General features: G+C 38.1%; 2 protein-coding genes across 5 annotated transcripts in view; one reads left to right on the plus strand and one right to left on the minus strand.

Moving 5' to 3' along the window:
- The first annotated feature begins 1651 nt into the window (after positions 1–1651).
- On the plus strand, positions 1652–17653 carry paxip1 (PAX interacting (with transcription-activation domain) protein 1). Its single transcript, XM_053486070.1, has 21 exons — positions 1652–1836; positions 2887–3021; positions 3372–3415; positions 3619–3682; positions 3802–3912; positions 4971–5504; positions 5712–6639; positions 7366–7460; positions 7558–7650; positions 7769–7906; positions 7995–8116; positions 10988–11172; positions 11496–11539; positions 13719–13786; positions 14585–14687; positions 14926–15094; positions 15396–15496; positions 16035–16169; positions 16346–16421; positions 17071–17130; positions 17326–17653. Exons 1-21 carry the CDS (start codon positions 1756–1758, stop codon positions 17340–17342), a joined length of 3303 nt encoding a protein of 1100 aa, XP_053342045.1. The 5' UTR covers positions 1652–1755; the 3' UTR covers positions 17343–17653.
- An 8447-nt stretch (positions 17654–26100) lies between these two features.
- The window catches only part of si:ch211-207d6.2 (sickle tail protein homolog), a 61176-nt gene continuing 59711 nt past the window's right edge, over positions 26101–27565 (minus strand). For all 4 annotated transcript variants that reach the window (XM_053486561.1, XM_053486562.1, XM_053486563.1 and 1 more), the window contains one exon: positions 26101–27538. In XM_053486561.1, the coding sequence (XP_053342536.1) occupies positions 27440–27538 (99 nt within the window). In that variant the 3' untranslated portion in view covers positions 26101–27439. The remainder of the gene's footprint in view (positions 27539–27565) is intronic.

A 27565-nucleotide genomic window follows, 5' to 3' on the forward strand; every position in this document is an offset into this window, starting at 1 on the left:
TACAGGAGAGAGAAACGAGGCGATCACTCAGTGTTGATTAGGAGAGCCGGTGACATCACGGCGAAGCCACACTTTGCATCATGGAGTATGACTCATTTTTTCACAGTTATTACAGGTTGAATTATCGCTAGAAAGTAAAAAAAAATAAGAGAATCTCTCACGTGACTAATGTCGATGACACTTGTTTTTGATTCATTTACACCAGAAGAAAGTATAGAAAATACATCTGCACTTTACATCCAAACAACATCTTCAGACTTTTCTTTAAATTAAATAACATAAAGCTTTACTTTATGTAAAAAAATAGGGAGCCGTTTATATATTTTTTTATATAATACAACGTTTATAATGCACACTGTTAAAGCTGCCGCTCCATATAATAGACTTTGTGCAGCACTTGTAAAAAAAAAAAAAAATTTTGCAAATTGTACTTGTAGATTATTTCATAGCTTTATTTGTATAATATTAGATTCAGTTGCTTTTGCTTGTGAGGCTATTATATATCTTTTTTCCTAGCGTTGGTGTGTTTGAAGCAGAAAAAAATTAACAAGGATAAGAATTTGAGTGACATTAACAAGGGTCAGATTGTGATGGCTAGGGGACTGGATCAGAGCAACTCCAAAACTACAGCTCTTGTGGGATGTTCCTAGTCTGCAGTGGTCAGGACACACCAAAAGTGGTCCAAGCAAGGAAAACCGGTCTGGAACGTGTAGTCTGATCCAATAGAAGCGCTCAAATTGAGAAAAAGGTTAATGCTGGTTGTGATTGACAGGTGTCAGAACACAGTGCATTGTTGTTATGGGGCAAAAGGGGACCTACTCAATATTATGCAAGTGGTCATGATGTTACGGCTGATTGGTGTATATAGTGAGACTGGGTCTAAATAGTAGACCAAGGGGATCACGGCTAAATTTTGTCATTTTTTGCCAATTTCTTGTGGAAAATTGTACACCACATGTAGGACATAAACCACTGCATTCAACCATATAATAGACAGATAAACTGAGGTTAAAATTACAATTAAGAACAGTTTCAACTTTAGGGCAAATTATACTTGAAAGCACTTTTTAATCTTTGCTTTCCTTCGTTAACAATCTGAGAGAATTTCCTCAGAACTTCTGTTGTCCCTCTATTCCAGTATTTACGGACCTAGACACCTTCATATTTGGCGCCTTAAGTAGTCAGCGCGCGCGCGAATCGGAGCATTCTCCTCCTCGGAATGTTCCATGTTGCATTTTCTGAGGGGTCCCTTCAATTTACGTAATTATTTCTCTTTAAAAAAAACCGGACATTCCTTTTGTAGTTTGCTTCACACCATAATTATATAATTCGCTTGAAAGCTCTATATACAAATAACACGAATTAAACGTGCAGTTGATATAATACAAGGACCAAAGTGTAATAGTTTCTCCCTAACATCGCGCGTGCACATCGTCCTCCCGCCGAATCTTCTTTGGCGCTTTAAGATAAATTTTTCACCCATCCGTATTCCGACAGATTACACCCCCTGTATTCGGATTGGCTAGTAAATAATAAAACGGCTGACGTACAGCCTTACTAGCCAATCCTTGGACAGGTTTTTGTCCCCGACTACCCAATCATAACGCAGACCTCGGAATACGGGTAGGAAAAACAAATGATGCGGCCAGTCACCTCTGTTCAGTCGCAAAAGCTGTTCAGGAGACTCAATAATGTTTCTGCTATAATCGATATAAGTTAATTCAGAAGTTTTTTGTTATTTATTAAAATTTAATAATGTTGGAAGAAGATTTGAAAGTCCCCGAGGAGCTTTTTAAGGATGTGAAGTTTTATGTCGTCGGGGATATTGACCAAAAGGTGAAGAGTTTTATTTTTCTGTCAGTGTTAGCATGTTAGCATGTCTTCACTGCTAGCTGTCTGTGCTGTAAAGAAAACTGACTAGCCTTATAAACCTAACGTGTTTAAGGTTCTCTTCAAAGCTCGCGCTCATTTACGTCCACCTCACGTGTGACGTCATTATAATAAAAATAATCAGGTCTGATTTCTGGAAGATTAGCAGAAAATGCTAACGCTAACTAAATAGCCAGGTAGCTATAATGGGTGTTAAGGCGTGCTAGCTAGCTAGAATGCTAATAAATAAATGGCACTCGTGGTAAGATTTTATGATAAGATTTCACACCAGATATGAGATATTAACTTTATGGTTTATTATTGTTTCCAAAGCTGTTAGCAGGAAGGTTTGCTCACTAGCTCAGGCTAACAGCTGAAACTCTGGGCTGTAAGAGCTGAAAGTTTGTCTCTGAAACTGATTGTAATAAATAAGATTAAACAGTCTAAAATGAGGTTTGGAAAAAAATTTAAACCATGAAATTACCAAAAAAAAAAGTAATGTCATAAATGTGATGACTCTGAATTAAAAAAAATACCAGCGACTTCATCATAATAAGAATTAGATTTATTCTTTAAGTTTGTGTTTCAGTGAAATTATTGTTTTTCGCATCAGTTTGAGACATTAGATTAAGAGTTGTAAAAAGATAATATATAGATTATATATTTTTTATTTAATATGATATGCTATCGATTGTATTAGAAAAATCAATATAAATCAAAATTGATTAATTCTTTTAACACAAGAAAAAAAGCAGAGAATGTTCAGTCGTAAGTTATAATGTTAACATGACGTCATGTTATCAGCGAATGACAAGACGGATGAAGAGCGAGTTCCACAAAAGGAGTCCACTGTATGATTGTTAACGTAAAGTAAACCTGTGTTAAAGTTCCGTTCTTTAATCAAAGGTCTGTTGGTTAGTTGTTTAAGCGTGGTGAGGAATAATCTCCTAGACTTAATCTTGCAGATTTATTTTCCGTTTCCACTGATTTCTTTGCGACGTATTGGTGTGATTTTAGGTGGTGCAGCTGCTAAAGTCAGGGAAAGGAAAGGAGGTGTCTTACATCGCCCTCGCCACGCACATCATCACGGAGGATGGAGACAACGCGGAGGTCAGCGAGGCACGCGAGGTCTTCTTCTTACCTGTAGTCAAGGTAAACCTTACAAGCGTTTGTCGTGATTTCATGAGCATATGGTTTACTTACAGAGTTGTAAATATTACAATATTACAGTGTAAGTACAAAGTGTGGTGTGTGATATTTAAAACTTCATTAGTTGTGTACTTTTACTTCATTTACTCTAACAGCAAATATTGGAATAGTATACGTCTGAAATTTAATGTTTTAACTTTTATATAAATTTTTAAGGGTTTTTTTAAAATGTTTTTTTAAACCATTATCTTTTGTTTAACTTTTTATCATTAACACTGTATTATGAGCGTAAGCTCCTTTTTCTGAGCGATGTTGTATTAACCCTCGTCTGATGGTTTCCGCTCTTTTCCCAGCCCACCTGGGTGATCCTATCGGTAAGATGTGGAGATCTGCTGCCGTATCCTTCAGAAATTTCTGCCCCTGTTTAAAATAAATCTGTTTTAGTATGTGATATAAGTTTTCTACTTGTATGCCTGATGTTTAAAGATTGATTGCAGTAAGTGCTTGGACTTTTTTTTTTTCCTGTCTCAGTTATCAGCATTTGTGAGTAGGTTTGTGTGTGCAGCTCATTTATTGTCTCCTTAACTAGCCGGTAATCAGCGTTACAGGTTTTTCTCCCGAGTCGGGCCAGTTGTTCTTTGGCGTCCGAGCATGTTTACCACACGTAAGAGAATATTTTTTTCACTTTTTGTCCAGCCATCAAAAACACATCTGTCCTTCTTCCTCCTGTTCTAATTTTAAGAGATTGTTCTTTCTTTCTCCCTGTCTCTCTTTCATGTGCAGCTGAAGGAGGATCTCAGCACCCTGTGGGCCTTTATTACATTTTATGGTGGGGACTGTCAGCTGAATTTCAACAAGAAGTGCACGCATCTGGTGGTTCCTGAACCCAAGGGGGTAAATAGGCGTCTGCCTTTTTTTTCTTTCTTTTTTTCCCGTCCCTCCCTTCTCCTTTCCTCTACTTTTGAGTTTATAAACAGTGTCATGGATTTGCATTTAGATTTGACCGTTACTTGTGAAAGCTGAACGCAGTGCTTCATATCACACGTCTCGCTGTTTTATTGTCGGGGAGTGTGTATATGTGTGTGTGTGTGTGAGTGAGTAGGTCGTGTTTAAACGGGGTTGTTGGGTTGCGTTTAACAGCCAGACGTCTGCAGCTCTGGGGTGCGTGCATGGGTGTGTGTGTGTGTGTAGTTTACACTTCTGGAGGATTTACTTGTTTTAAAGCGGGGTTTATTGGCCTGTGTTTGGTGTTACTGCTTTTTAGGGCCGTATCAGGGGACGAGTCTGTTTTATAGCCCTCACTCTAATATCAGCTCTGAACACTTCACTCTTATTCACTCTGCTGATGGAAATACAACACAAAACATCAGCATTAATAATTATTATAAACATTTTTGATCAGCTCCAGGTTTGTTCCTCTTAGCTATAGTTATATAATTATTCTTAATTATATTAAGAATTGTTTTGCAATAAAACACAAGATCACAACTAACGCTTTGGGAATGTACACGAGTACATATTTACTTAGACTAGTTCAGACCTTTAGTTTGTTCAATTGATTTGATTAATCACCCTTATCCGGAGGGACTTTTATCTTGTTATACATCTAAGCACTTTGGGGGGTTTAGAGGAAATTGCGGACTTGCAGTAGTGCTGAAGTTTTAATCCTTGAAGTTTAATCGTACTTAAAAACAAAAGGACTTTCAAAGTATTTTTTTCTTATTTTGGAGCTCTTAAAGTGAATAACTTAACCTGTTGAACGTTAAATAGAATAATAACAATTAAAATAAATAAATAAATAAAAGAAATAAATAGCACCTGTGCTTTTTGGACACTCAGCACTCAAAAATTCTTTGTGAACATTGCCGGGACTGAAGGGGTTGGGACCAAAAATTATTCAAATGTCTAACCCACATTCTAAACTAGTTTGGTAAATTTTGGGTTGTTTTCAGGCGAAGTACGAATGCGCACTGAGGCACAGTGGGATTAAAATCGTCACGCCGGAATGGATCAAAGACTCGGTTAAAGACAAGAACAGGAAGGACGAGGCTCTTTACCACCCGAGGCTCACCTACTACGAGGAAGAAGAAGAAGAAGAAGAGGAGGATGAAGTCAACGAGGATGAAAACGAACGTAGTTCGCGTTCAGAGGGTAGCAAATGCTCCAGCCGGACCTCGTCGCGAGGCGCGTCACCGTCCAGGCGTCCGCGCTCCCCCTCGCCCAAGGCCGAGGTAATGTTCGACGACTCGGACGAATCGGACAAAGAGGAGCTCAACCTAAATTGGACGCTGTCGAAGCACCGCCTCCCGCCAAGCAAAGACACGGCGCTCATCAACCTGTGTGATAGCGTTCCTCCTGTTCCGGGTAACGCCCAGGGGGCGGAGCGTCCTGAGATGATGAGTGGGTGGAATTCTGGGCCACGCCCATTGCGAAACATCAACAAGGGTGCAGAGCAGCAGCTCCCACGGCAGACCAACGTCGCACATGTGAGAGAAACACGTTTTATGTTTATATAGTGTGTAGAGTGTTTTTATATATGTCCCGACATTTAATTATTATTATTATTATTATTATTATTTTTAATGTGATATTAAATAATTAATTAGACAATTAAACTGGAGTGCTGTTGAATTCTGGATTATGATCGGAGGAAATTGATTTAGTCGTTGTTGTTGTTATTATTATTATTTTAGATTCTCCAGAGTCTGACGGCTAAAAGTGTGGAACCGCAGGCGAACCAGAACCAACCTGCTGTCCCAAATCAGCTTCTCTTCAACGCCGTGAAACCTCAACACACAGCACCACAGCTCACTCCTGAAGTGCAGCAGCAGTTACTCCAGCAACACCAGCAGCAGCAGCAGCAGCAGCAACAACAACAACAACAACAACAACAACAACAGCAGCAGCAACAACAACAACAACAACAAGCACATCCGATCCCTCCACCACAACAACAACCACCACTACCGCAGCAGCAGCAGCATCAGCAACAACATCCGCCACAGATGCTTCAGCAGCAAACCATGATGCACCTGCAGCCACCGGGAATGCAAATGCATCATCCGCAGCAGCCGCAGCATCATCCGCAGCAGCAGCCGCAGCAGCCGCCAGGGTTTCATCAGGTGCCACAACAGCAGCATCAGTTCCTTCCACAGCAGATGCACCAGCAGATGTACCCGCAGCAGCATCAGCAACAGCAGCATGGCTTCCTGCAGCAGCAACTGCGACCACCACCACCGCAGCAGCAACAGCAGCAACAGCAGCAGCTCCTCCGACCACCCTTGCATCAACAGCAACTGCAGCAGCAACATGTATTACAGTTACAGCAAATACAGCAGCACAGGCTTCAGCTGCAACTGCAACAACAACAACAACAACAACAACAACAGCAACAACAACAGCAAAATCAGCAGCAGATGCACCAGCAACATTTGCAGCAGCAGCAACAACAGCAGCAGCAGCATTTCCTGCAACAGCAGCAACAGCACATCCTACAGCAGCAGCAACACCTGCAGCAGCAGCAACAAATGCAGAACACGCAGGCCATGCAGCATCAGGTGCAGACGCCTCTGCAGCTCGTGCAGCCGCATCAACTGCTGGGCCATGAACCCGGGCAGGAGAGTGAGTACGGAGGGCGGGGGTTGGGGGGAGTTAAATAACAATACTCTACTTAATTATATACTTTAATACCATACTATAGTACTATATATATAATAGTATACTAAGTACTATATATAATAGTATACTACGGAGATAAAGTAATCATTTTATTTATTTAATTATCTTCTGAAAAAGCGAAAATGTTACAAAGAAATTGTACTGCTACAATAGTTAAATTATTATGATTAATATTATTATTAATTATGAATTTAATCTTTTTATTTTCATTTCAAATGATTGTTCCATGAAAAATATATAATAACCATTTTATAAAGTTTATAAAGTTTTCTCTTCGAGTATTCATAGTTTCTCAGTAATTTTATTGATTATAAATTTATAGATAATTTTTAATATAAATGTTACAAAATAATTTTTGTAAGTTTTTTTTTTGTAAAAAGTTTTTATTATCTCTTAAATATTTTAAATTTATTATTGACAAACATTATTTTTTGTTAATTTATAGATCTCTTTAAACTATAAAATCGTAATATTTCTGAAAAATATATTTTTTTGTTTAATTAATTTGTTATACGTTATAATCGGAAATAAAATGTGTAAATGTAAAAACTGAAGACCTTAATGAGTGTTCAGTCGTTTATGTAATGAAAGTTTTACGACTTGTTGAAGTTGTTCAGTTTGAACCCTGATCAGTTTAGTGATTCTGTATCATCACGTCTCTCCGCTCAGTTCCTGAAGACGGCTTTCTGGTGGGCTGCGTCTTCGCCATCGCTGATTATCCGGAGCAGATGCCTGACAAGCAGCTCCTGGCCAGGTGGAAGAGGGTAAAAATCCGGATCATTCTTTTCCACGTTAAACCTAAACTCATTACTCTTTGAGTAAAATCATCTGGTTGTTATATATTTTTTGTTTTAAACGCAGGTCATTCAGGCGTACGGAGGCTCCGTGGACGTTGCTCTGAATCGCTGCACTCACTTACTGTGTGAAAGTCAAGTGAGCAGCATGTACCTACAGGTAAGCACACCTGTCTCATAACGAGGTGTTATAACGGGTGCGTTAGTGTCTGTCATGTGCTGTAAGTTCGAGCTTTATTTCCACAAAGTAACGTTGACTTTGTGTCTCGCTGCGGCAGGCTTTGAGGGAGGGCAAGCGCTGCGTTACGGCTCACTGGCTCAACACGGTGCTGAAGAAGAAGAGGATGGTTCCTCCGCACCGCACGCTCCATCTGCCCTTCAGTTTCCCTCCAGGAGCCAAACCCTGCTCGCAGCATGTACGAACACACACACTTTTACTTTTTTTATCTATAATTTCTGGTATTCTACTGTGATTAATGAATGTCTCGATTACGCATCCCTTAGATTATTTCAGTCACTGGGTTCGTGGACAGCGATCGAGAGGACCTGAAGCTCATGGCCTACTTAGGTGGAGCTCGTTACACGGGTTACCTGTGTCGCAGCAACACTGTTCTCATCTGCAAAGAGTAAGGCTTTAATCCTTCACTTATTCACTTATTCATTAGGCCTTAATCAGGGGTCACAAGAGATCTCTTTACAAATTAACATTAGAAACGTTGGATTTTGTATATAACCAGTATGTGTTAGAACCGAATCAGAACGCAGATTTCGGTGCCTCACTTCGGTGCCACTTAACTGAGCGATCGATTGAAATATTTGCACTCTGGTTCTCTTAAACGGACATCCTTACTCTCACCACATGTGAAAAATTATTCCTGAGCTACAATAATAATAATAATAATAATAATACAAATTGATCTGATCTTCGTCGTAACGCAAGAGTCCGGCTAAAAAGCACGACTCGGGAAGTAAGAGCATTCGCATCAACGCAGTACACTTTACACTTGCATGTAGCGTTAGCTCCTAAAGCTAAACATGCTTAAATTAAACTGCCTAAAGCTAAAGGTTGTGAAGTGTGGCTGTATTTCGCAACAAACGATTTTGACAAGGCAACATGCAACAAATGTCTTTCAAAACAGTTGCGGGAAAACCAGAAAAAACATTGTGTTTAACAGCGTGTGAACATGAGCCGGGTGTGTGTGTATGTGTGTGTATGTGTGTGTATGTGTGTGTATGTGTGTGTATGTGTGTGTATGTGTGTGTATGTGTGTGTGTGTGTCCCTGTTCCCAGTCAGACCGGCTGTAGTAAAGTCAGGAGAGGTGTTTTACCAGATGAGGCAGATGTGGTCATATTTTTGCAAAAAAAAAATTTTTTAATTTAAAGCTGGTTTGTAGCACACCTACTTTGCTTACCTTACTTTGTTTAATTCTTGTAATTCTTAGGTAGCATGAACGTATTTTTTTTTTTTTTTTTTACTTATGTTTATGTATACTTTAAACTTTTAATACATTGTTTATTTTACATAACTTTCATATTTTATATATCTATAAAGTCGTTCTTTAATGGTATCCATTACGCCCTGGTACAGATTTAAAAGTACAGATTTCGCACCCAAAAACCCAAACGATACACAATCCTAATTATATATAGACAATAATGTAGTTTAACAAAATACCAAAAACATTTCTCTCACCACCTGCCATCGCTTAACAATCCAACATTTTTAAATCTAAAATCACATCCTTATGTTTTGTTTTAGAGTGTTATTGAAAACCGACACATTAATTTTCCTCCTGTGATCTAAAACTCTCTCTCTCAGACCTACGTAAAGCTCTGTTTATTGACTATACTGAAATGCAACTTTTTACGTCCGTCACATGGACAGAGGAACGTTTTACAGAAGCACCGAGCTTGTCGGCGTACTTATTGCCGCAGTGCATTAAATGACATTAAACAGTTTTGACAGATGGGTGTTGCACGCTGTCTAATGAAAGTTGCTTAACAGCGGAAAAAATGCCTCTTGGGTTATCGCTGCCTCTGTATGTACAATTGACCTAGAACGCTAATGTCTATAATAATAAATACAGTCTTCTCATATGAGATCACAACAGGGGGAATTTAATCGGCTGGATTCAGCCTGTTTCAGTTTGTGCAACCACAAATAGGATTATTTTCTTTTAATTATTACACCAACGTTTCTGGTGATAAAATGAATAAACCAATTTTTTTTTACGATTGTAAGCAAGAATTGATGAATTGTTTATTCTCCTTAATAAATATAGAACAGAAGTTATTGTCATGTTGATGGAAGAGGAACGAAATGTGATGGAAACATGGTGTCTTTTTGTTCATGGAAAAATGTTTTATTTTTTTATTTTTTTTCATGATCAGAATGTTAAGAAGAAAAATAACCTTTACACAGCGTGTTATACGGGGACAGTGTCGACACAATTCACTGATCTGAAAAGCCACGGATCAGACTTTCTCTCTAAAGCCTGTTCCCCAAGGACACTTCAGTGACAAATTTATTTAGAAATTTATTTTGAAATCCTGAACACAAGATGTGAATGTGATGCGTGAAGCTTTTGTCAAGGAGTCAAAAGAAGCGTGTTGAGTAGTGTGGTGTCGATGTTCACATCAGAACTCAGTACCAGGTTTAATCACGTCTGTTGTCTTTAAATCGCTTCCTTATATGGACTGTATAGCAGTATGAAGTAGGATGTTTCTCCGTCCCTTTATTTCTCCATATGTACATGTTTATATTTCAATATATATAATATTTTTCTCAACAATATTTTCATTGATTTTAAACAGGGATATAACAGGGTAAGCATATGTAATGTTTCAATACAAGTTTTATAACCACCTTATAAACCTCTCTCTGACTCCAAGTCAGCTTTACAAGTGTAAGAAAGGCTAGACGTCAGGCATGTTAAAAGAAAAAGAATGTGGAGTTGGATATATATAACAATTAAAATTTGGGATGAACACATTTTTTTCAGGGTCGTTTATTATTTTTAATATTATAAAAAATTTTTAAATGACGTATAAATACATTTTCCATTTATATTTCAAAGTGTCATATCTTCTGTTCCTGTGGGTCGACTGCGATAAAACAGCACCTGTATGTTACCTCAAGCTCGGCTAAATACACCTGTGAAAACCCCATTCAAATAAATTCTATAGTTTTTACGTGATGCGTTCACACATATTCTAATTATAAACGTTATGTCCTGTAATAATATAAACACATTCTTTATACTAATGCAGCTTCTTGAATAAATTTGTCTTCTTTTTTTGTTGTCTAAATAAACCACAGTTAGTGGGATCGACCACGTTCCTGTCTCGAAAAATGTATAAAAAAGTTGCTGTACCTTATTTATACCTTTCCAATAACTGGATCATTTTAATAACTGTATGTAAAGCACCGCCGGTGGTGTGAGCTGTCTCGTCTGTGATGTTAATGTGTGTGTGTGTGTGTGTGTGTGATTTCTAGGCCAAGTGGGCTAAAGTACGAGAAGGCGAAGGAGTGGAGAATCCCGTGTGTAAACGCTCAGTGGCTGTGTGACATCCTGCTGGGGCATTTCGAGGCGTTACGGCAGATCCAGCACAGCCGATACACTCAGTTCAATTTAGCCGAACCTCTCGCTCCTAACACGCATCTCGTCCAGAACCTGCTGGGTAAGAAAACAGTCAGAGGAAACATTCTCTTCATTTTCACACCTTTAATATCGCGCTAGTGTCAGAGTTCCTAACGTTTATAAAAGGAATTTTCTCTTTTGGTACAAACGTAAGTCACTGTTAATGCAGGACATTCTAAAGCAGTTAGAATGTAAAAAGAGCAAAACTTTTAAATTTATATTTTGTCGACTGATGTCCGTTTTAATTTCTTGTATTTGATCATATAGTTTTTACCTGAGAGAGTATAATAATGTCTAGATCTCTATATCCTGTGTTTTCTTATTTTTTTATTTGTCTCAGTGTCTTTATATTTTGCTTTTCAGCTGCTTGGAGAAATCCTGTTAAAGTCTCACCGGACGCGCTGGTGGTAAGAGGACTCTCCTAAAAACTTATTTCTTTAATTGGATACCTGAGACTTGTATTAACCTTAGTGAAGGACAAACTCTCTTATGCATTATAATACATATCTGTCCGATGATGGATGTAATCTGGCTTTATTATTATTTTTTTATATCAGGTGACATTTTTATTACTCGCCACTCAACTTTGAGCTAAAAGTAATTAAAGTTACTAGCTGTTGTCTTCATCATGCTTTCAAGCATTTCTCCAAAGTGAAAAGAAATAAACACAGAACACTGTATCAGAACGTACCCCCCCCCCCACCCACACACACACACAGACCACTCCTGCTTTCGCTTTCAGACACACACACTCTTTCTCTCTGCTCTACACAGACACACTGCTCTGTCATGATTCTTTTTAAAGGTAAAGTGCAGGTTAATAAAAAAAATGATAAAACAGTGTTTCAGTTGTGAGCGTGTTTGTGAAGAGTGGAGGCTGGGTAACTGTAAGACGAGAAGGGGCAGAAGGGGAGGGGCTCCTTACTTTAGCTTCACACACGCACACACACCCAATCCCACCACCTGCGCGCACAAAGGGAAACACTTATCTGTCGGCATTTATTTTTACTTTTTTTTTTTTTAAGGTAAAGTGCAGGTTAATTTGTTTTATTTTACCTTTATATTTTGTGTTAATAATTTTTATTTATTTGTTTTTTGGACTGTGGAACGAATTTGGGTTTTCATTATTTCTTGTGGGAAAATTTGATTTGGTTTACGAGTGTTTTGAAATAAGAGCCCGGAAAGAATTATGCTTGTAATCCAAGGTTCCACTGTAGTTCTTTATTTATTTTTGTTCCTTCCTACAAACCATATATGGTTAACTGTGGGTAGGTCGCTTTTAAAAAACAGCAGTTAGTATTTATTAATCTTCATTTATTACAAATGTGCTCATGAGCTGCATACGCGTTTGATAAAGTCTGATATATTGTCCTTTACTGATTTTTTTTTATTTTTTTTTTATATATAAGAACAAATTTAGATCCTGCACCATTATTGTTTAAAGAACAGAACAGGACAGGAGCTTATGTAAGACACAGAGTGTTTTCTCTCTCTAATAATGATGATGGAGTTTTCCAGCGCTGGAGTGTAGTAGTAGTTGTAGAGTTGTTACATTACCGACATTTTTATTTCCAGTACCAAATCTATCATAAATTTCAATTCTTGAAAGCCAAAAGGCACTAGACTTCTTTAATTGAAAAAAAAGTATTAGAAAAATTCTGATAATAAATTACTTTTGAGTTACTGCACCTAAAAAACCTTCTGCAGAATAGAGTGGTGTGTTTGTGTGTGTGTAGTGCAAATTATAACAAGTTGAGTTTCATTTCTGGTTACAGAAGAAAAATAACAAGTAATTCTAAAAGTATTGTTCTTTTTTCTGTAAACCTGTGTATTATACATATATTCATACTGTATCCTAAAGCTGCAGTGCTTTCGATATCCTGTGTCATGCAGTTTACAGACGCCCCCTTACAGACTGCATTAATATAACACACCGTGATCTGCCTTTCTGATTGATGAGATTCAGCAGGTTTTAAAAGGGAGAAAATGGTAAAACTCTGTTATTCTCAGTTCCTCTGTCTGCTCCTGAGTAAGAAAATACGTGTTTCTTTGTGGTTTATTTTACTTTATTTTTTTTCCTTAAGAAATAGAAGATAAAATGTCAGATCTATTGTGAACGTCCCTGAGACAAAGCGACTCCATTACACTTTGAAGCAGCGTGTGCTCAGCGGTGGTGCTGGGTTTAATCACACACTCGCTTTATAACCAAAAAAATCTCCATATTTCACTTGGAATAAAACAAAACAAGAGCTCCGCTTTCTCCATCATCTCTACTCCGTCTCATTTCATTCCTTCTGTGGCTCGTATTTCAAACTCAGACAGGGCTTTTTCCCCTCTATACTATACTATACTATACTATACTATACTCACACATTCAATCACTGCTGTCAGTTTTCTGTTTAAAGTGGGAGGTTTCTATTATCCAGATAGTAAAAGGATCGATTATTTAAACATGCAGGTTTAGTGTTGTATTCTGCAGTATTTTTATTTATTTATTTATTTTTTTGTATTGGTATACGGTGCAGCACTGGAGTGTGTTGGGCTTCGTGTGTGTTGAGTGTGTCTGAGCGTCTTGTCTCTCCACAGAGTCTCCGTCTGCAGCAGAAGCAGAAACAGGCCGAGGGATCGTCACAGCCACCCGCCAAGAAACCCAAGTGAGTTCATTTTTATATACATTAAGTTCTACAGGGGCAAAGACGAGAGGAAACTTTATAATCACGCCTAAGGGCAGGAAGGCATTTTCAATACGTTTACACCAGATCATTACATGACAAGAAGAATGTGTTATTTACATTTTAAAAAGTGAAGAGAAGTCAAAAGATATCTTTTGACCTTACTGGTCTTCATCTACATATTATATAATTAAATATGCAGTCTATTGTAAAGACACGCTGATTATAAGAACAAATCGTGTATTCGGTAAAGTAAAAATAAATAGGCCTACAGGTAGTCCCCGACTTAAGAACATTCGAATTTGAAAGCGATGATGATGATGATGATGATGATGATAGGATAATTGATAATAGGAATTGATGATATGCTTCATTGCCATCTACAATTTTCCTTTTAGAAGGATTTTTTCATGCATTTAAAAATGATCAAATTTAGGCTAGAATTGGGTAGAAAGGAAAAGTAATAAATAACTTACAAAAAAAAAAAAATTAAATAAGAGTCCTAAAACAGTAAGTACTATATTGCACACTAAACTTTAGAATACTTTAAATGAATACACTAAATATAACTGACATTATTGCACACTAAATATGACCCAAGAGCATTTGTAAATATTGCACAGTAATCTAATATATGTATGTAATATTGTATTGTATATAATATTGCATTACATATTTTATTGAGATGTAATATTGCAATTATTATATTATTAATACAGGTAAGTAATATTGTCCTATTGTGTTTATTGTGAAGTAACTAACAATCATTTGTCCCTGTAGAATAGAGGAGCTGCCTACTCCATCTAAAAAGCTTCCTCCAGAGTCGACCCCGTATGTTCTCTTCACTGGTTTCGAACCCGTGCAGACTCAGCAGTATATAAAGGTAAGCTGACGCGCTGTGTCTCCCATCGTTTTGTCGTACAGCTAGTGATCAGTATTGATCTGAGAGCTGCAGACTGTAGTGCGCTTAAACTGATTAGTTCTCCAGAACATGTTCAGAGGAGAATAAAGTCTTAACTGCAGCTCGAGAGCTGAGAGAAATCAACATCTGATCCGAGATGACACTCGAGCCCTGGTGGTGGCTCTCGGCCTCTCACGCGCGTCTCCTCTGTCTGCTCCAGAGATTGTACGAGCTCGGCGGTGAAGTGGCGGAGAACGCGCAGAAGTGCACTCATCTGGTGGCCAGCAAAGTGACGCGCACAGTCAAGTTCCTGACGAGCATCTCTGTCGTTAAGCACATCGTCACTCCGGAGTGGCTGCAGGAGAGCTGGAAATGTCAGAAATTTGTGGGTGAGTGGAGAAGGGTTTACTTCTTCTCATAGAGGAAATGGTTTATACAGAACTGCTGATGTTTGTAAGGAGAGAAAAGGCGAATGAGGTTCACCGATATTTATCTTAGATATTCTGCCTTTTAAATATTCTGTTATAATGATATAGACTCAGATTCATTATCACCTTTGAATTAAATGTACGTAAGTGCAAAATTCGTTAGAATTGGTTTCTGCTCAGTTCCTGAGAGATGAGAAAGAGTTTATAAAATCCTAACTTTTTAATTAAGAGAGCTGTAATTTGTTTGTGTGTCTGTGTGTAGATGAACAGAGCTACATGCTGCGGGACGCTGAGGCCGAAGTGCTTTTCAGTTTTAGTCTGGAGGAGTCACTAAAGAAAGCTCATGCTGCTCCACTCTTCAAGGTGACCACCAGAATCACCTCCACCATCACCCTGGCCCAACACCGCAGATATACATCACCACCGTGGTTCAATACCACCATTAAATAATTTTGTACTGTCGTTGAGTGTTTTTTTTCCCATCTCCCTTCCTTTACACTTCTCCCTATTTTTCTTTTCTTCTTCTCCTTTACATCCTCTACCTTAGACGCCTGAGAACTCCTTGCATCTTCCCTTTTCCCTTTTCTTCTCCTGACTCCTTTTGTCGTCCTACATCTCCTCGCTTCATCTTTTTTCCTCTATCCTTCTCTTTTTCTCTTTGCTCCTTACATTTTTTTTTTTCTGTTTTTTCTTTCTATTCTGTACTCACTCTTTCTATCGTACCCTTCCTTTCGTCTGTTCACTTTTCCTCTTCCCTCTCATTCTCTCTCTCTCTCTCTCTCTCTCTCTCTCTTGGCCTGCGCTGTCCTCCAGCACTGACGTGTGGTGTAATTGGTTGTCACAGAGGACTTGCAGTGACTGAGATGTACGTATATTAAAGATGTCCATTCTGTCTCCTCAGGGTAAATTCTTCTACATAACGCCGGGAATCTGTCCAAGCCTCAGCATCATGAGAGCCATCGTGGAGAGCGCCGGGGGGAAACTGCTGTCCAGGCAGCCGCCTTTCCGTAAGATCATGGAGCACAAGCAGAACAAGGTACTTCCTCCTTTTTTTTTTCTCCTAACTCTCGTACCGTTTTAACAACCATTTCTAAAACAGTTTTATTAATGATGTAACGTTTTTTAAATCTGCATAATCTCCAGTTTTACACCTTGGATAGATGTTGGATATGTTGCTGTTCTTGTTCATGTTTCTTCTCCTGTCCTTCTCAGAACCTACCGGAAATCATCCTCATCTCGTGCGACAAAGATCTGCATCTCTGCCGTGAATATTTTCTGAAGAACATCGGTGAGGACCAGGGTAGGGGGGAGGTTGGGGGGGGGTTCAAAATAACAAAAAAAAACACAATCTCCTGGAGTTACATTAAAACATTAAAAATCTTTAAAATCTCAGCTGTTTATTTAGATAATTATCTTAAAACACATTGGAACCCTGGGAGGAATAATAATTAATATCACTTTACAACTTATTTTTAAACACGTTAACATTAATAATGCAAGTGGATTGATGGATCAGATCGCTTTATTCATTCCCGAGGGAAATTCCAGCCCCTTTTCCACGTTCTGTACCGGTTTGTGCGAGTGCATCAGACTTTTCTGGATGGAGATTTTCTAACGGTTCCCAGTCGTTTGACTCCGTCACATCACGTTTTGTAATCACTTTTGAATTAACAACTCATTAGGCATTACAACAAATATTTATGAATGTAAAATAAAAAGGCCTAGAATATAACACTATAAATAAAATAAACTAAGAATACTAATATTTGAAGAATATATAATAGACTGAGTGTGATGTGTGTGTTCAGTGAGACGTAAACATTTTAGGTAAAAAAAAGCAGCAGACTAGAATTAAATTGTCTTATTTTTTTTCATTTCCTGTATCTTTACACCCTCAGACTGAAACTGTTTTTTTTTCTTTCTTAACTTATTATTAGAAGTACACAATGCCGAGTTCATCCTCACAGGAGTATTGACGCAGACGCTGGATTATCAATCATATCCTTTATCCCAGGTGATAAAACCCACGAGCTCTCTTCCTCATCTCTCTGTTTAACATGAACCTTCTCTCTCTCTCTGTCTCCCTCTCTCTCTCTCTCTCTTCCCTCTCTCCCTCTCTCTCTCTCTCTCTCCATCACTACTGATTAGATTTAAATGATTTCCTGGTGTCCGTTATGTCCTTAACATTCTCACGTATAAATTCACATGATCGGAGGGAACATCCTCAGGAAGAGAAACACTAAACTCTCTCTGTTCTGGTCCACGCTGAAGTATTCTTATATATGTATAAAAGAAAGACGATGACGTTTGTTCCCTTTTTTCTGTTTTTTTTTTTTTTTGTACTTGGTTAAAAAAATTTTTTTGTAGAAATGATCGGTGGGAAAGAAAAACTAACAAAAAAACAACAACAAATGAATAAATAAATCAATGTTATTTTTAATGATTGTTTTAAATTATGGCACATTTTTTCCAGGTTTGTTTTTGTCTCGCTTTATGGAATAAAAATTCTCTTTATTGTGACTCGAACTGAATTTATTTAATCTGATGTAATAGATGTGGAGCTTGGGCTGAGACAAAAATGTATTATAGTATGTATTTAAATAAATAAATTAGTATTTTATTTAGCAGTATTTAAACAAACAAAGGAAACAGTCAGGAAGAATTTCTCAGTCCAATTAGCGGGCTTATAATTTTCTAGGAATTACACATTATACAAGTATTTAAATTTCTTTTTACTTGTGCAATTTTATATTGTTTACCTTTTAGCAACTTTTATTTCATGTAACACATTTTTGATGAACAGACTTACTGCATTGTTTTTTCTGAGAATGATCGGTCCAAACTAAGGAAGTTAAAAACAGAAATAAACAAGATATTTATTTTTCTAAAACACAATTTGTGAATATTACTATATTCTCGTAATTGTTTATAATGTGGATCTGATTTCAGAGGCAGTCTGTCATTACAAACTGTGTGTGTGTGTGTGTTGAGTAGACCATCTTTTTAAACCGTTATTCCTGATAGACGGAATTCAATTAATTGTTAATGAAGTGTTACGGGTACTTACCGGTGGAAGGGAATTGTGCGCTGTGAGCCGTTTTGCCCGGAGCGATCCCCGTGCCCCTGCGCTGGGCTGTAGGGGGGAGAGAACCCCTGCTAGTGCCCTTCTAAAGACAGAGAAATTAAAATGCACACAGCCAAGGTCATGTAGTACAAAAGCTACTGGGACGGGGAGCGTCGAACGCTGGTGTTCGGTTCACGGCCGCTAAAAGAATAAAGGTAAAAGTCGTGTGTGTGTGTGATTTTTGTTTTTACCGCAATATTACTTCGAATAAAAAGACTGATCTTTTTAAATTAAAAGAAGTAAATCAGTCTTTCCAAAAAGAAATCATGACATTATATTATATTTCAAAATAGATTATTATTAACTGCCCTGAATGAGCAGGTGTTAATTATTTTCCCATCATCAAAACTATTTCACTGTGTAATTAAAAAAAATTGTTACTGTGTTTAAGGACACAAAAAAAAAATGTTTCTAATAATAAAAATCCTGAATTGATGCTCTTGACTACATTCACACTGCAGGTTTAAGTGTTTTTTTTTTGTTTTTTTTTGTTTTTTTAACTCGTGTGATCCAGATTGGTGCCTTTTCTTTTTTTCATAGCAGTGTAAACCTCACAAATCATACAAACTGATATTTTGGATTCTGGTTTAGGCCGCTGCAGTATTTGTTCCTAAATCAGATACAGAGCTGAGACTTTGCACCTCGGGCTGAATATGAAATTCATCTGACTTTTACATTACTGTAGATCCCATTTACTCCATAATAAAAAAATGTCTCCCTCTGTATCCACAACATTGTAATTAACTACTTACAAACACTGTGCAGAAACTTGTAAAATACTTGTAGCTAAAAGTGTAAACACTGATTTACCAGACTCTGTTAGCTTGTGTACGACGTGTGCCGAGTGTGACGTCTTATTGTTCACGTGGGTCAGTTCAGGAGCGTGAGCGCTAAAGAGGAAGATTAGCTACGAGTGATAAATCTAAACTGCAGTGTGAACGAAGCCTTTATCTCAAACTGACAAGACGAGCGCCGTCGCAAAAAATGGAGGATTGAATTATATTTAGACTTAATGTGCATGAAACATTTTGTCAGAATAAGTCGATTAGCAAAACTAATCACAATGTTTAAAGATATCACGATGTATCCTGGCGTTTACATTTTTTGCTAACAAAGCACCAAGAAGGTCAGATAGTTTTGTTAAACATTTATAAAAATTACATTTTCCTAAAAAGAAAGAAGGAAATTAAATAAAATGTGCAATTAAATGTGTAAAATACAAACATCTTTAATATATAGCCGTTTTATTTTAGGTGATTAAAGCATTAATGATGATCCTTGAAGTGAATCAAAAGGATAAATATTATAATATTGTAATAATAAAAAGTGATTTATTCTATTTATAAGGCTGCAGATTGGTAATGATTAGCCAACAGCATTTCATTTACTTACGAATGTCCTTTAATGTTCACAAAGCAGGTTAGTCTCTGTTTTCACTTGCGCGTTATAGCAGCTGTAAACACTCGTTCCCTCAACACTAGGGAGGCTCTCGTGTCTTTTTAAGTACAAAAAAAACAGCTTGTCATTTTACTGAGAAAGTACAAAAAAAAGTGTAAACTTTTTTTTTTTTTTTTTTACCCCCTAAAGCTTTATTTTTTCGAAGCATCTGCTGGAAACGAGCTGTTACTATAGAAACCACAAGAAGTACAAATTTTCCTTAAGTACATGAACTTTACGCGCACGTTGTTAAATAACACTGTTTAAACAAGTAATTTGTCCGCAGCCTGACTTGGATTCTTACCTAATCGCTTAATTGACACACCGCTTAATTGCAATTAAAAATGCAAATGATGGTGCAGATCTTTGATTAAACTCGGTAAGTTCCTTGTTGGTTTGTGGATGTCCTGGAAGATTTGCGTCTGTTGATGCTCCGCTGCAATAAAACATCAGGAGACGCCGTAATTAACCTTAAACGCTAAAAAGGATGTGTGTTTTAATTACCGTCCTCTCGGCGGCGACGCCGCGTTCGGCCTTGTCTTAGTGGTAAGTGTGTTATAATACACAAATTACATGCTAATTAGGCAGAACAATGCTTTGGGATTCGTAGATTTACATTTGCATATGAGCTAATTAACGTTCATTAAGGAGTGAGCTAATTACTAATTTTAGGGAAACGAGCTCGTGCATGTACGATCTGTGCAAATTTAGCCGCGTGCAGTTTTTTTTTCCGTCTTATTTCACAAGAACTGCACTCGATGCTTTGTAATATATAATTGTTTTTTGGTGATCATTTATAATCAGAGATTAAAAATGCGTCTGTGTCTCAGCCTGAACCCTCGTCAAGCTAATTGTTCTTTATGATCGTCTGTAATAACGAGCGTTTAAATAGCGCTAATTACCTGCTTCACACCTCGACTGCAGAGGATCTTCAGCACACTCGTAATGAAGTACATATACACAAGCCATTTAATGAATTATGTAAAACTAAATCAAGTTTGTCAAAAGGACAAAAAAAAAAAACACGACACAGGAGAAGGAAGAAAAAAAACGGCTCCAAATTAATAGACGTGCCAATCATGCGTCTCTGAGGAACTCGCCTGTCCATATACATTAACAAAGGTATACGACTCTAACATCAATCAGATGATAATTGCTTTTGTCTCTGCTGAGATGAAGTTAGCGCTGAGGGGCACGAGCATCATTCCACAACCATCCACTCATTCTTTTTTCCTTCCTTTTTTTTTTTTTTTTTTTTACCCCAAAACCCATTTTTAAAGACTTTTGTTTAAGACGCTGATCAGAAGACAGGCGCTGCAGTTCTGCTCTGATATCTCAATACACACTGTCTCGAAATTGTTAGTTAAAATGTGAGAAGCGCTGAATAGCGAGCTCTCCGCGAGCCTTTCTGCTCTGACAGTCACGGAAAAGTGGCGCTCCGAGAGATTTCCAGGATTTTAACGAGCAGATTCTCGTGAACCCTGTCACTAGGAGGGTGTGTAAGTGATAAACAATGTGTGTGTGTAGTAGTAGTAGTAGTGCTGTAAGAAAATACTGAGACACTGACAGGGTGTTGTGATGAAGTGAAGTTAGTGTAAAGTTGATTACTTTCCAGTAACAGCATATTCATCAGTGTTTTAGTCTCCTTACATCAGAACGATCATTTGTTAAAGAGCGACACTCAACTGTCCGTCACTCAAAACATCAATACATTGTGTGATGTAAAGCCCACTTTCAGGATCTTTAAATAATCTTTAAAAGTTAGAAGTTTGTCCTGGCTCCAACATGCTCTAACCTCACCAGCTACTAGGTAGAGTTAAGATGAAATACTGTAACGCTAATGATACTGTATAAAAACAGTGACGGTTTCATGCTGTAAAGCCACAGATGACAACGATTTTTTTAAAATACAGTTTCCTGGTGCTTTAAGTGACATCATGGTGATGTAGTGGATAGCACTGAGGCCTCGCACCTCCAGGTCCTGTGTTCGACTCCCACCTTGGGGTCTGTGTGTGTGGAGTTTGCATGTTCTCTCCGTGCTTGGTGGGTTTCCTCTGGGTTCTCCGGTTTCCTCCCACAGTCCAACGACATGCAGGTTAGGCTAATTAGCGTGTTTGAACTTTGAGGTCTTGCAACAGTCATAAAAATGGGAATAAACACAACGGTAATCACAACTGGCCTCTATAGTTGGACTACAGAGGTTTCCAGATGGATGGTAAGATGGCTTGATTGATTACGGACGGTCACGAATAACCACATACACATGGAAATACACCGAACCTACTGTAGACCTACAGAAAGCTGTAACTCCACCACTAGTTAATGGGCAAGCTCAGGGGTTAGGGGTGGCTCAGTGGTTAAGGTGTTGGACTATGGTCCAGAAGGTCCTGGGTTTGAGCCCCACAACCACCAAGTTGCCCCTGTTTGGCCCTTGAGTTCCCTCAACTGCTCAAATGTATAACGAGATAAAAATGTAAGTTGCTCTGGATATGGGCATCTGCCAAATGTAAATGTCTGTCTAAATCTCTAAGGATCACAACAGGTCACCCAAACACTCCCAGGCAAACCCCAGTACGACCACCCAGGACTTTACCGATCTGTATCTCTTATTTCATCACTGTTGTGAAAATGGAAACTGAGCTTTACTGTGAAACTCGTCTGTCCTAAAGATGTTGAAAAACTTAGAGTTACAGCTTTAGCTCTGACCGTTACAAAGCGCTGACACTGGAGACTCCTTCCCTCCACGTTCCACAAACATGTCTTTACAGAGGACTTCACTGTATCAACAGTTAAGTTTATAAATGAAGTATATAAGTTTTATATCTGTAGATTAGTGAAGTATTTTTTAGACAGGTGCTCTGGGTAAGTGACTCTTTTACTAGGTAAAATAAGTATTTGGTTGCCTACAAACAAGCAAGATTTCTGGCTTTTACAGACCTGTAACTTCTTCTTTAAGAGGTTCTTCTGTCCTCCACTCGTTACCTGTATTAATGGCATCTGTTATCAGTATAAAAGACACCTGTCCACAACCTCAAACAGTCACACTCCAAACTCCAGAGAGACCAAAGAGCTGTCAAAAGACACCAGAAACAAAATTGCACCAGGCTGGGAAGACTGAATCTGCAGTAGGGAAGCAGCTTGGTGTGAAGAAATCAACTGTGGGAGCAATTATTAGAAAATGGAAGACATACAAGACCACTGATAATCTGCCTCGATCTGAGGCTCCACGCAAGATCTCACCCCGTGGGGTCAAAAATGATCACAAGAACTGTGAGCAAAAATCCCAGAACCACACGGGGGACCTAGTGAATGACCTGCTGAGAGCTGGGACCAAAGTAACAAAGGCTACCATCAGTAACACACTGCGCCGCCAGGGACTCAAATCCTGCAGGGCCAGACGTGTCCCACTGCCTAAGCCAGTACATGTCCAGGCCCGTCTGAAGTTTGCTAGAGAGCATTTGGATGATCCAGAAGAGGATTGGGAGAATGTCATATGGTCAGATGAACCCAAAATAGAACTTCATGTTTGGAGGAGAAAGAATGCTGAGTTGCATCCAAAGAACACCATACCTACTGTGAAGCATGGGGGTGGAAACATCATGTTTTGGGGCTGTTTATCTGCAAAGGGACCAGGACGACTGATCTGTGTAAGGGAAGGAATGAATGGGGCCATGTATGTATTAGCAAGGGCATTGAAGATGAAACGTGGCTGGGTCTTTCAGCATGACAGTGATCCCAAACACACCGCCCGGGCAACGAAGGAGTGGCTTCATAAGAAGCATTTCAAGGTCCTGGAGCGTCCTAGCCAGCCTCCAGATCTCAACCCCATAGAAAATCTTTGGAGTTGAGAGTCTGTGTTGTCCAGCGACAGCCCCAAAACATCACTGCTCTAAAGGAGATCTGCATGGAGGAACGGGCCAGAATACCAGCAACAGTGTGTGAAAACCTTGTGAAGACTTACAGAAAACGTTTGACCTCCGTCATTGCCAACAAAGTGTATACAACAAAGTATTGGAATGAAATTTTGTTGTTGACCAAATACTTATTTTCCACTATAATTTACAAATAAATTCTTTAAAAATCCTACAGTGATTTTCTGGATTTTTTTATTTCTTATTTTGTCTCTCATGGTTGAGGTATACCTATGATGAAAATTACAGGCCTCTCTCATCTTTTTAAGGGGGAGAACTTTCACAATTGGTGGCTGAATAAATACTTTTTTGCCCCACTGTAGGAGAGGCCCTGGTACTCACGGTGCTGACATGCAGGTCCAGGGGAAGTTCTGTGACATGACGGATTATGTGAATGTACGTGATATTTTGCAGTTCATGGAGAAGGTTTTTTGGAGAACAGCAGCGAGGAAAGATTAGTTTGATTAGTCCGTGTGTGACGTGACCATTGTCATTGACATTACTGTACTTTACAGACGCCTTTATCCAGAGCGACACACATTTTTAAAATCTCTTAATAAAAATATATATATAGCTACCCCTGTCTCTGACCAGAACTTCTGTACTGTGTTGTGTTGGTGAAGTGAGTAATCTGTCTGTCCTTGTGTTGGATTAGTGAGTGAGTGCTGCCCTCTACTGCCCAGTTTGTGAGTTACACCAAATGTATGGATCATTTTAAGGGCCTAAGAAGTATGACGTCATAGCTCTGATAGTGCTGATGTCATGCGATGGGCCTTATTGTTCTTCTAAGGATTATTGATTTATTATTATATTTATGCAAAAAATTATCTATAATTTGTCTAGAACTAACCTATGATTTCCAATGTAATAAAATAAGTTTTTCTACATATAGCCTGCAGTTAAAATGTATTTTGGTCATCAGCACATTGTTGTAAGTTCATTAGATCTGGATTAAGAAATTAACTGCTCAGTTCAAACCTCCTGCTCCAAGATTTCTGATTGAAATATTTTGTGTTCTTGTGTGCAAAAATAACAAATCATTTTATAATTTAGCTTAAAAATGTTTTATTTAGGAATGCAAAAGTAAAAAGAGCAGTAGAATGTTTTTAAATTAATATAAAGAAAATACATTTAACTTTGCTTTCAGGAAAAAAAGATTATGTATTTGATACGTGCTGTGACAAGTGGAACAACTTCCCCAATGTTAACCAGGAGAAAGATTGTGTATGTGTATAAAGTCATGTAAAAACTAAAAAATGGTACCCTCTCTTTTAATTCTGTGTTTTTTGTGAAAACATAATAAAAATCAACTTTTTATTTTTATTTTTTCACAAAACTTAATAAAATGAAAAGAAAAAAATGTGGGCAAAATGTGGGAACCCCGTGATTCAAAAGCTTGTAGATCCCTTTAGATCTCCTTTAGCAGCAATAATTTGACTTGATCATTTTGTGCGCGTAGACAGAGCTCTGCTAAGATCCCGCCACAGAATATCGTGAAGTAGACTTGTCTTCATAGTTGACTCAGTGACTCCAGGGTGCAAAGGTAAAAAAACAAGGCCGAATCATCACCCCTCTGCTGGTTGATTTTCGCCAAACAACTTCACTGTGGTTTCATCTGTCCTGGACATTGTTCCGGAAGTCTTTTGGTTTGTTCAGATACAGTTTTGTGAACCTTCGTCGATGCTTCTATCCTCTTTTTAGACAGAAGTTTTCCTGGCAACCCGTGCGCGTAAACTGTACTTGTTCGGTCTTCTTCTAATTGTGCTGTCATGGACTTTAACATGTTACATGTGAGGCTTGTAGGGTCTGAGATGTAGCTCGTAGGTTTTTGTATTTCTTTGCGCATTGCAAAGTCTGACCTTGGGGTGACTTTGCTAGAACATTTAATCATTTTTCCTCACTGTAGAATGTTGAACTTCAAATTGTTTAATAGCTCTTTCCAGTTTGATGTTCAGCAACACTTGCTTCTCTAATACTATTTCTTATGTTTTCCCACTTGTCATTGAGTTAACACACACCTAAATGCCCCAGACCGGCAAACTGCCAAAACTTCTGCTTTTTAGAGGTCTGCATGCCTGCTGAGGATCAGTTAATCAAGCGCTGATGATTAGCAACTTATTCTCTTAAATCCTGTGGAATCAGTAAGGGCGTCTTAGGATTGACCACATATTTAGTTTTTTGGTTCCTTTTTTTGTTTAATAATGGCAACGGTGGACAAAGTCATGTGTTGTTTGTCTGAAGTTGTATTTGCCTAAGACACACATGTCTGTATAACAAATGCATAACAAAATATATATAAAAAAAGGTCTTTAGCTTGGTTAAATCCCATTATGGAAAAGTTTTCAAAACATTTTTTATTCTGTGACTGCTTTTCCTCTGACTTTAGAAAAATCTTCTAAGCAGCTGTAGCCTTGAGCATGTTCCTCTGAGGAATTTAATCTCGTCCTTTATTTATTTCAGCAAACTCGTGAAATGAAGAACACAAAGAGCCGTGCTAAGTGACAGTCCTTTATTGCATAGACACCTTTATATGAGTTTTCCTCCGCACGGCCTTTGTACACGTTTTACAAAAACCGAGAACATATTTACAGCATTATTTTTGTGCAAACATGAGACTGTTCATGTTGAAATACCTAGAAGGCATGCATAGCAGAGAACTTTGGCCAGTTAAATGAAAACAGTTTTCTTTTTATTATTAACACATCACTTGTGTATGCAGTTTATCACACTATTAGTGGCACAAAAATATAATCTAAACTACTCAGGATATTTTAGTAGTATTATATTTAAACATCACACACACTCTCTTTTTCTCTAAAGATCGATTCAAACAAAAAATACATCCTAATAAACGTAACTTTGGTGTTGTAAGTGAAAGATGTAAAAGAATAACGTTAGCTAAAACTGGCAGTGCGCTAAAACCCAAAATTGAAACACTGATAAAGTTCACACACAGTTCACTTCTTTAGTCTTTCTCAGTTTGTAATATAAGGAAAAATAAGACTTTATAATTTTTTTATTTTCAGAAAAAAAAGTACACTTTAGTTATATTCCCACCATGTAATTCTTACACCTCTGAAAAAACAAAACTCCGGTAGTCACTCTAATCTAATCTAATCTAATCTAATCCCACGCCTTAAACAGAAAACCTACGCCAAAGCACCAGCACTAGATCTAGTCATGATGCCGTTAGCAAGTGTTAGAGAGCGCGCCTCAAATCGCAGCGGTAGTGCACAAAAACAACACTGACGAAAACCAAACCAAAAAAAAAAAAATAAACAATCCCAAACTGAACAAGTCAAAGCATGTAAAAGATCTGCAAAAGAAAACATAAGCAAAGGTGGAATTTTGCAAAAAAAAAAGTTGATGGTGTTCATGTTCATAAGCTTGCTCTGATGCTGATGATGTCAGGCTGAAGCTCAAGCTCTGCAAGATTCACCCCATACTCACAGCGGCATTTTATTTTTTAAGGTTCAAAACACTTAATAGTGGTTGCTAGGTAGGTGTGGCCTAAATTAAATTTACTGAAGGTTGCCATGGTTCACGTTTAATTCCAGGATAGCATAAGATAAACATTAAATTTCTCATGAGAAATCTCATGTTTATGAAATATATTCTGCAGCAAGTCACTATGTTGCCAGAAGGATTTCTTGACGTATAAACCTTGCGTTGCTTCATAAGCGCAGGGTACAATTCGACCCAGAGACAGCGAGCAGAAGGATGAGGATGAGAAACTGTAGCCAGATCAGCTGCTAAAGCTTGATTACTGCATGACAGAAGATGCCATGGCTAAGACTTGACAGAGGGCTTGCCAGATGAGTGGCGCGGTTACGCTCAAATGCACATATGATTTCCAGAGTTAGTACAGAATAAGGCTGAGCATTTAGAAGCATGCATGTTCTTTGCAAGCTGCGAAGGCGATCTTGTTTCCACCTGTGAATAAAAACGCTGGAATGTGGA

This window comes from Clarias gariepinus, chromosome 25 (genome assembly GCF_024256425.1).
Source record: "Clarias gariepinus isolate MV-2021 ecotype Netherlands chromosome 25, CGAR_prim_01v2, whole genome shotgun sequence".
Classification (NCBI taxonomy): Eukaryota; Metazoa; Chordata; class Actinopteri; order Siluriformes; family Clariidae; genus Clarias; species Clarias gariepinus.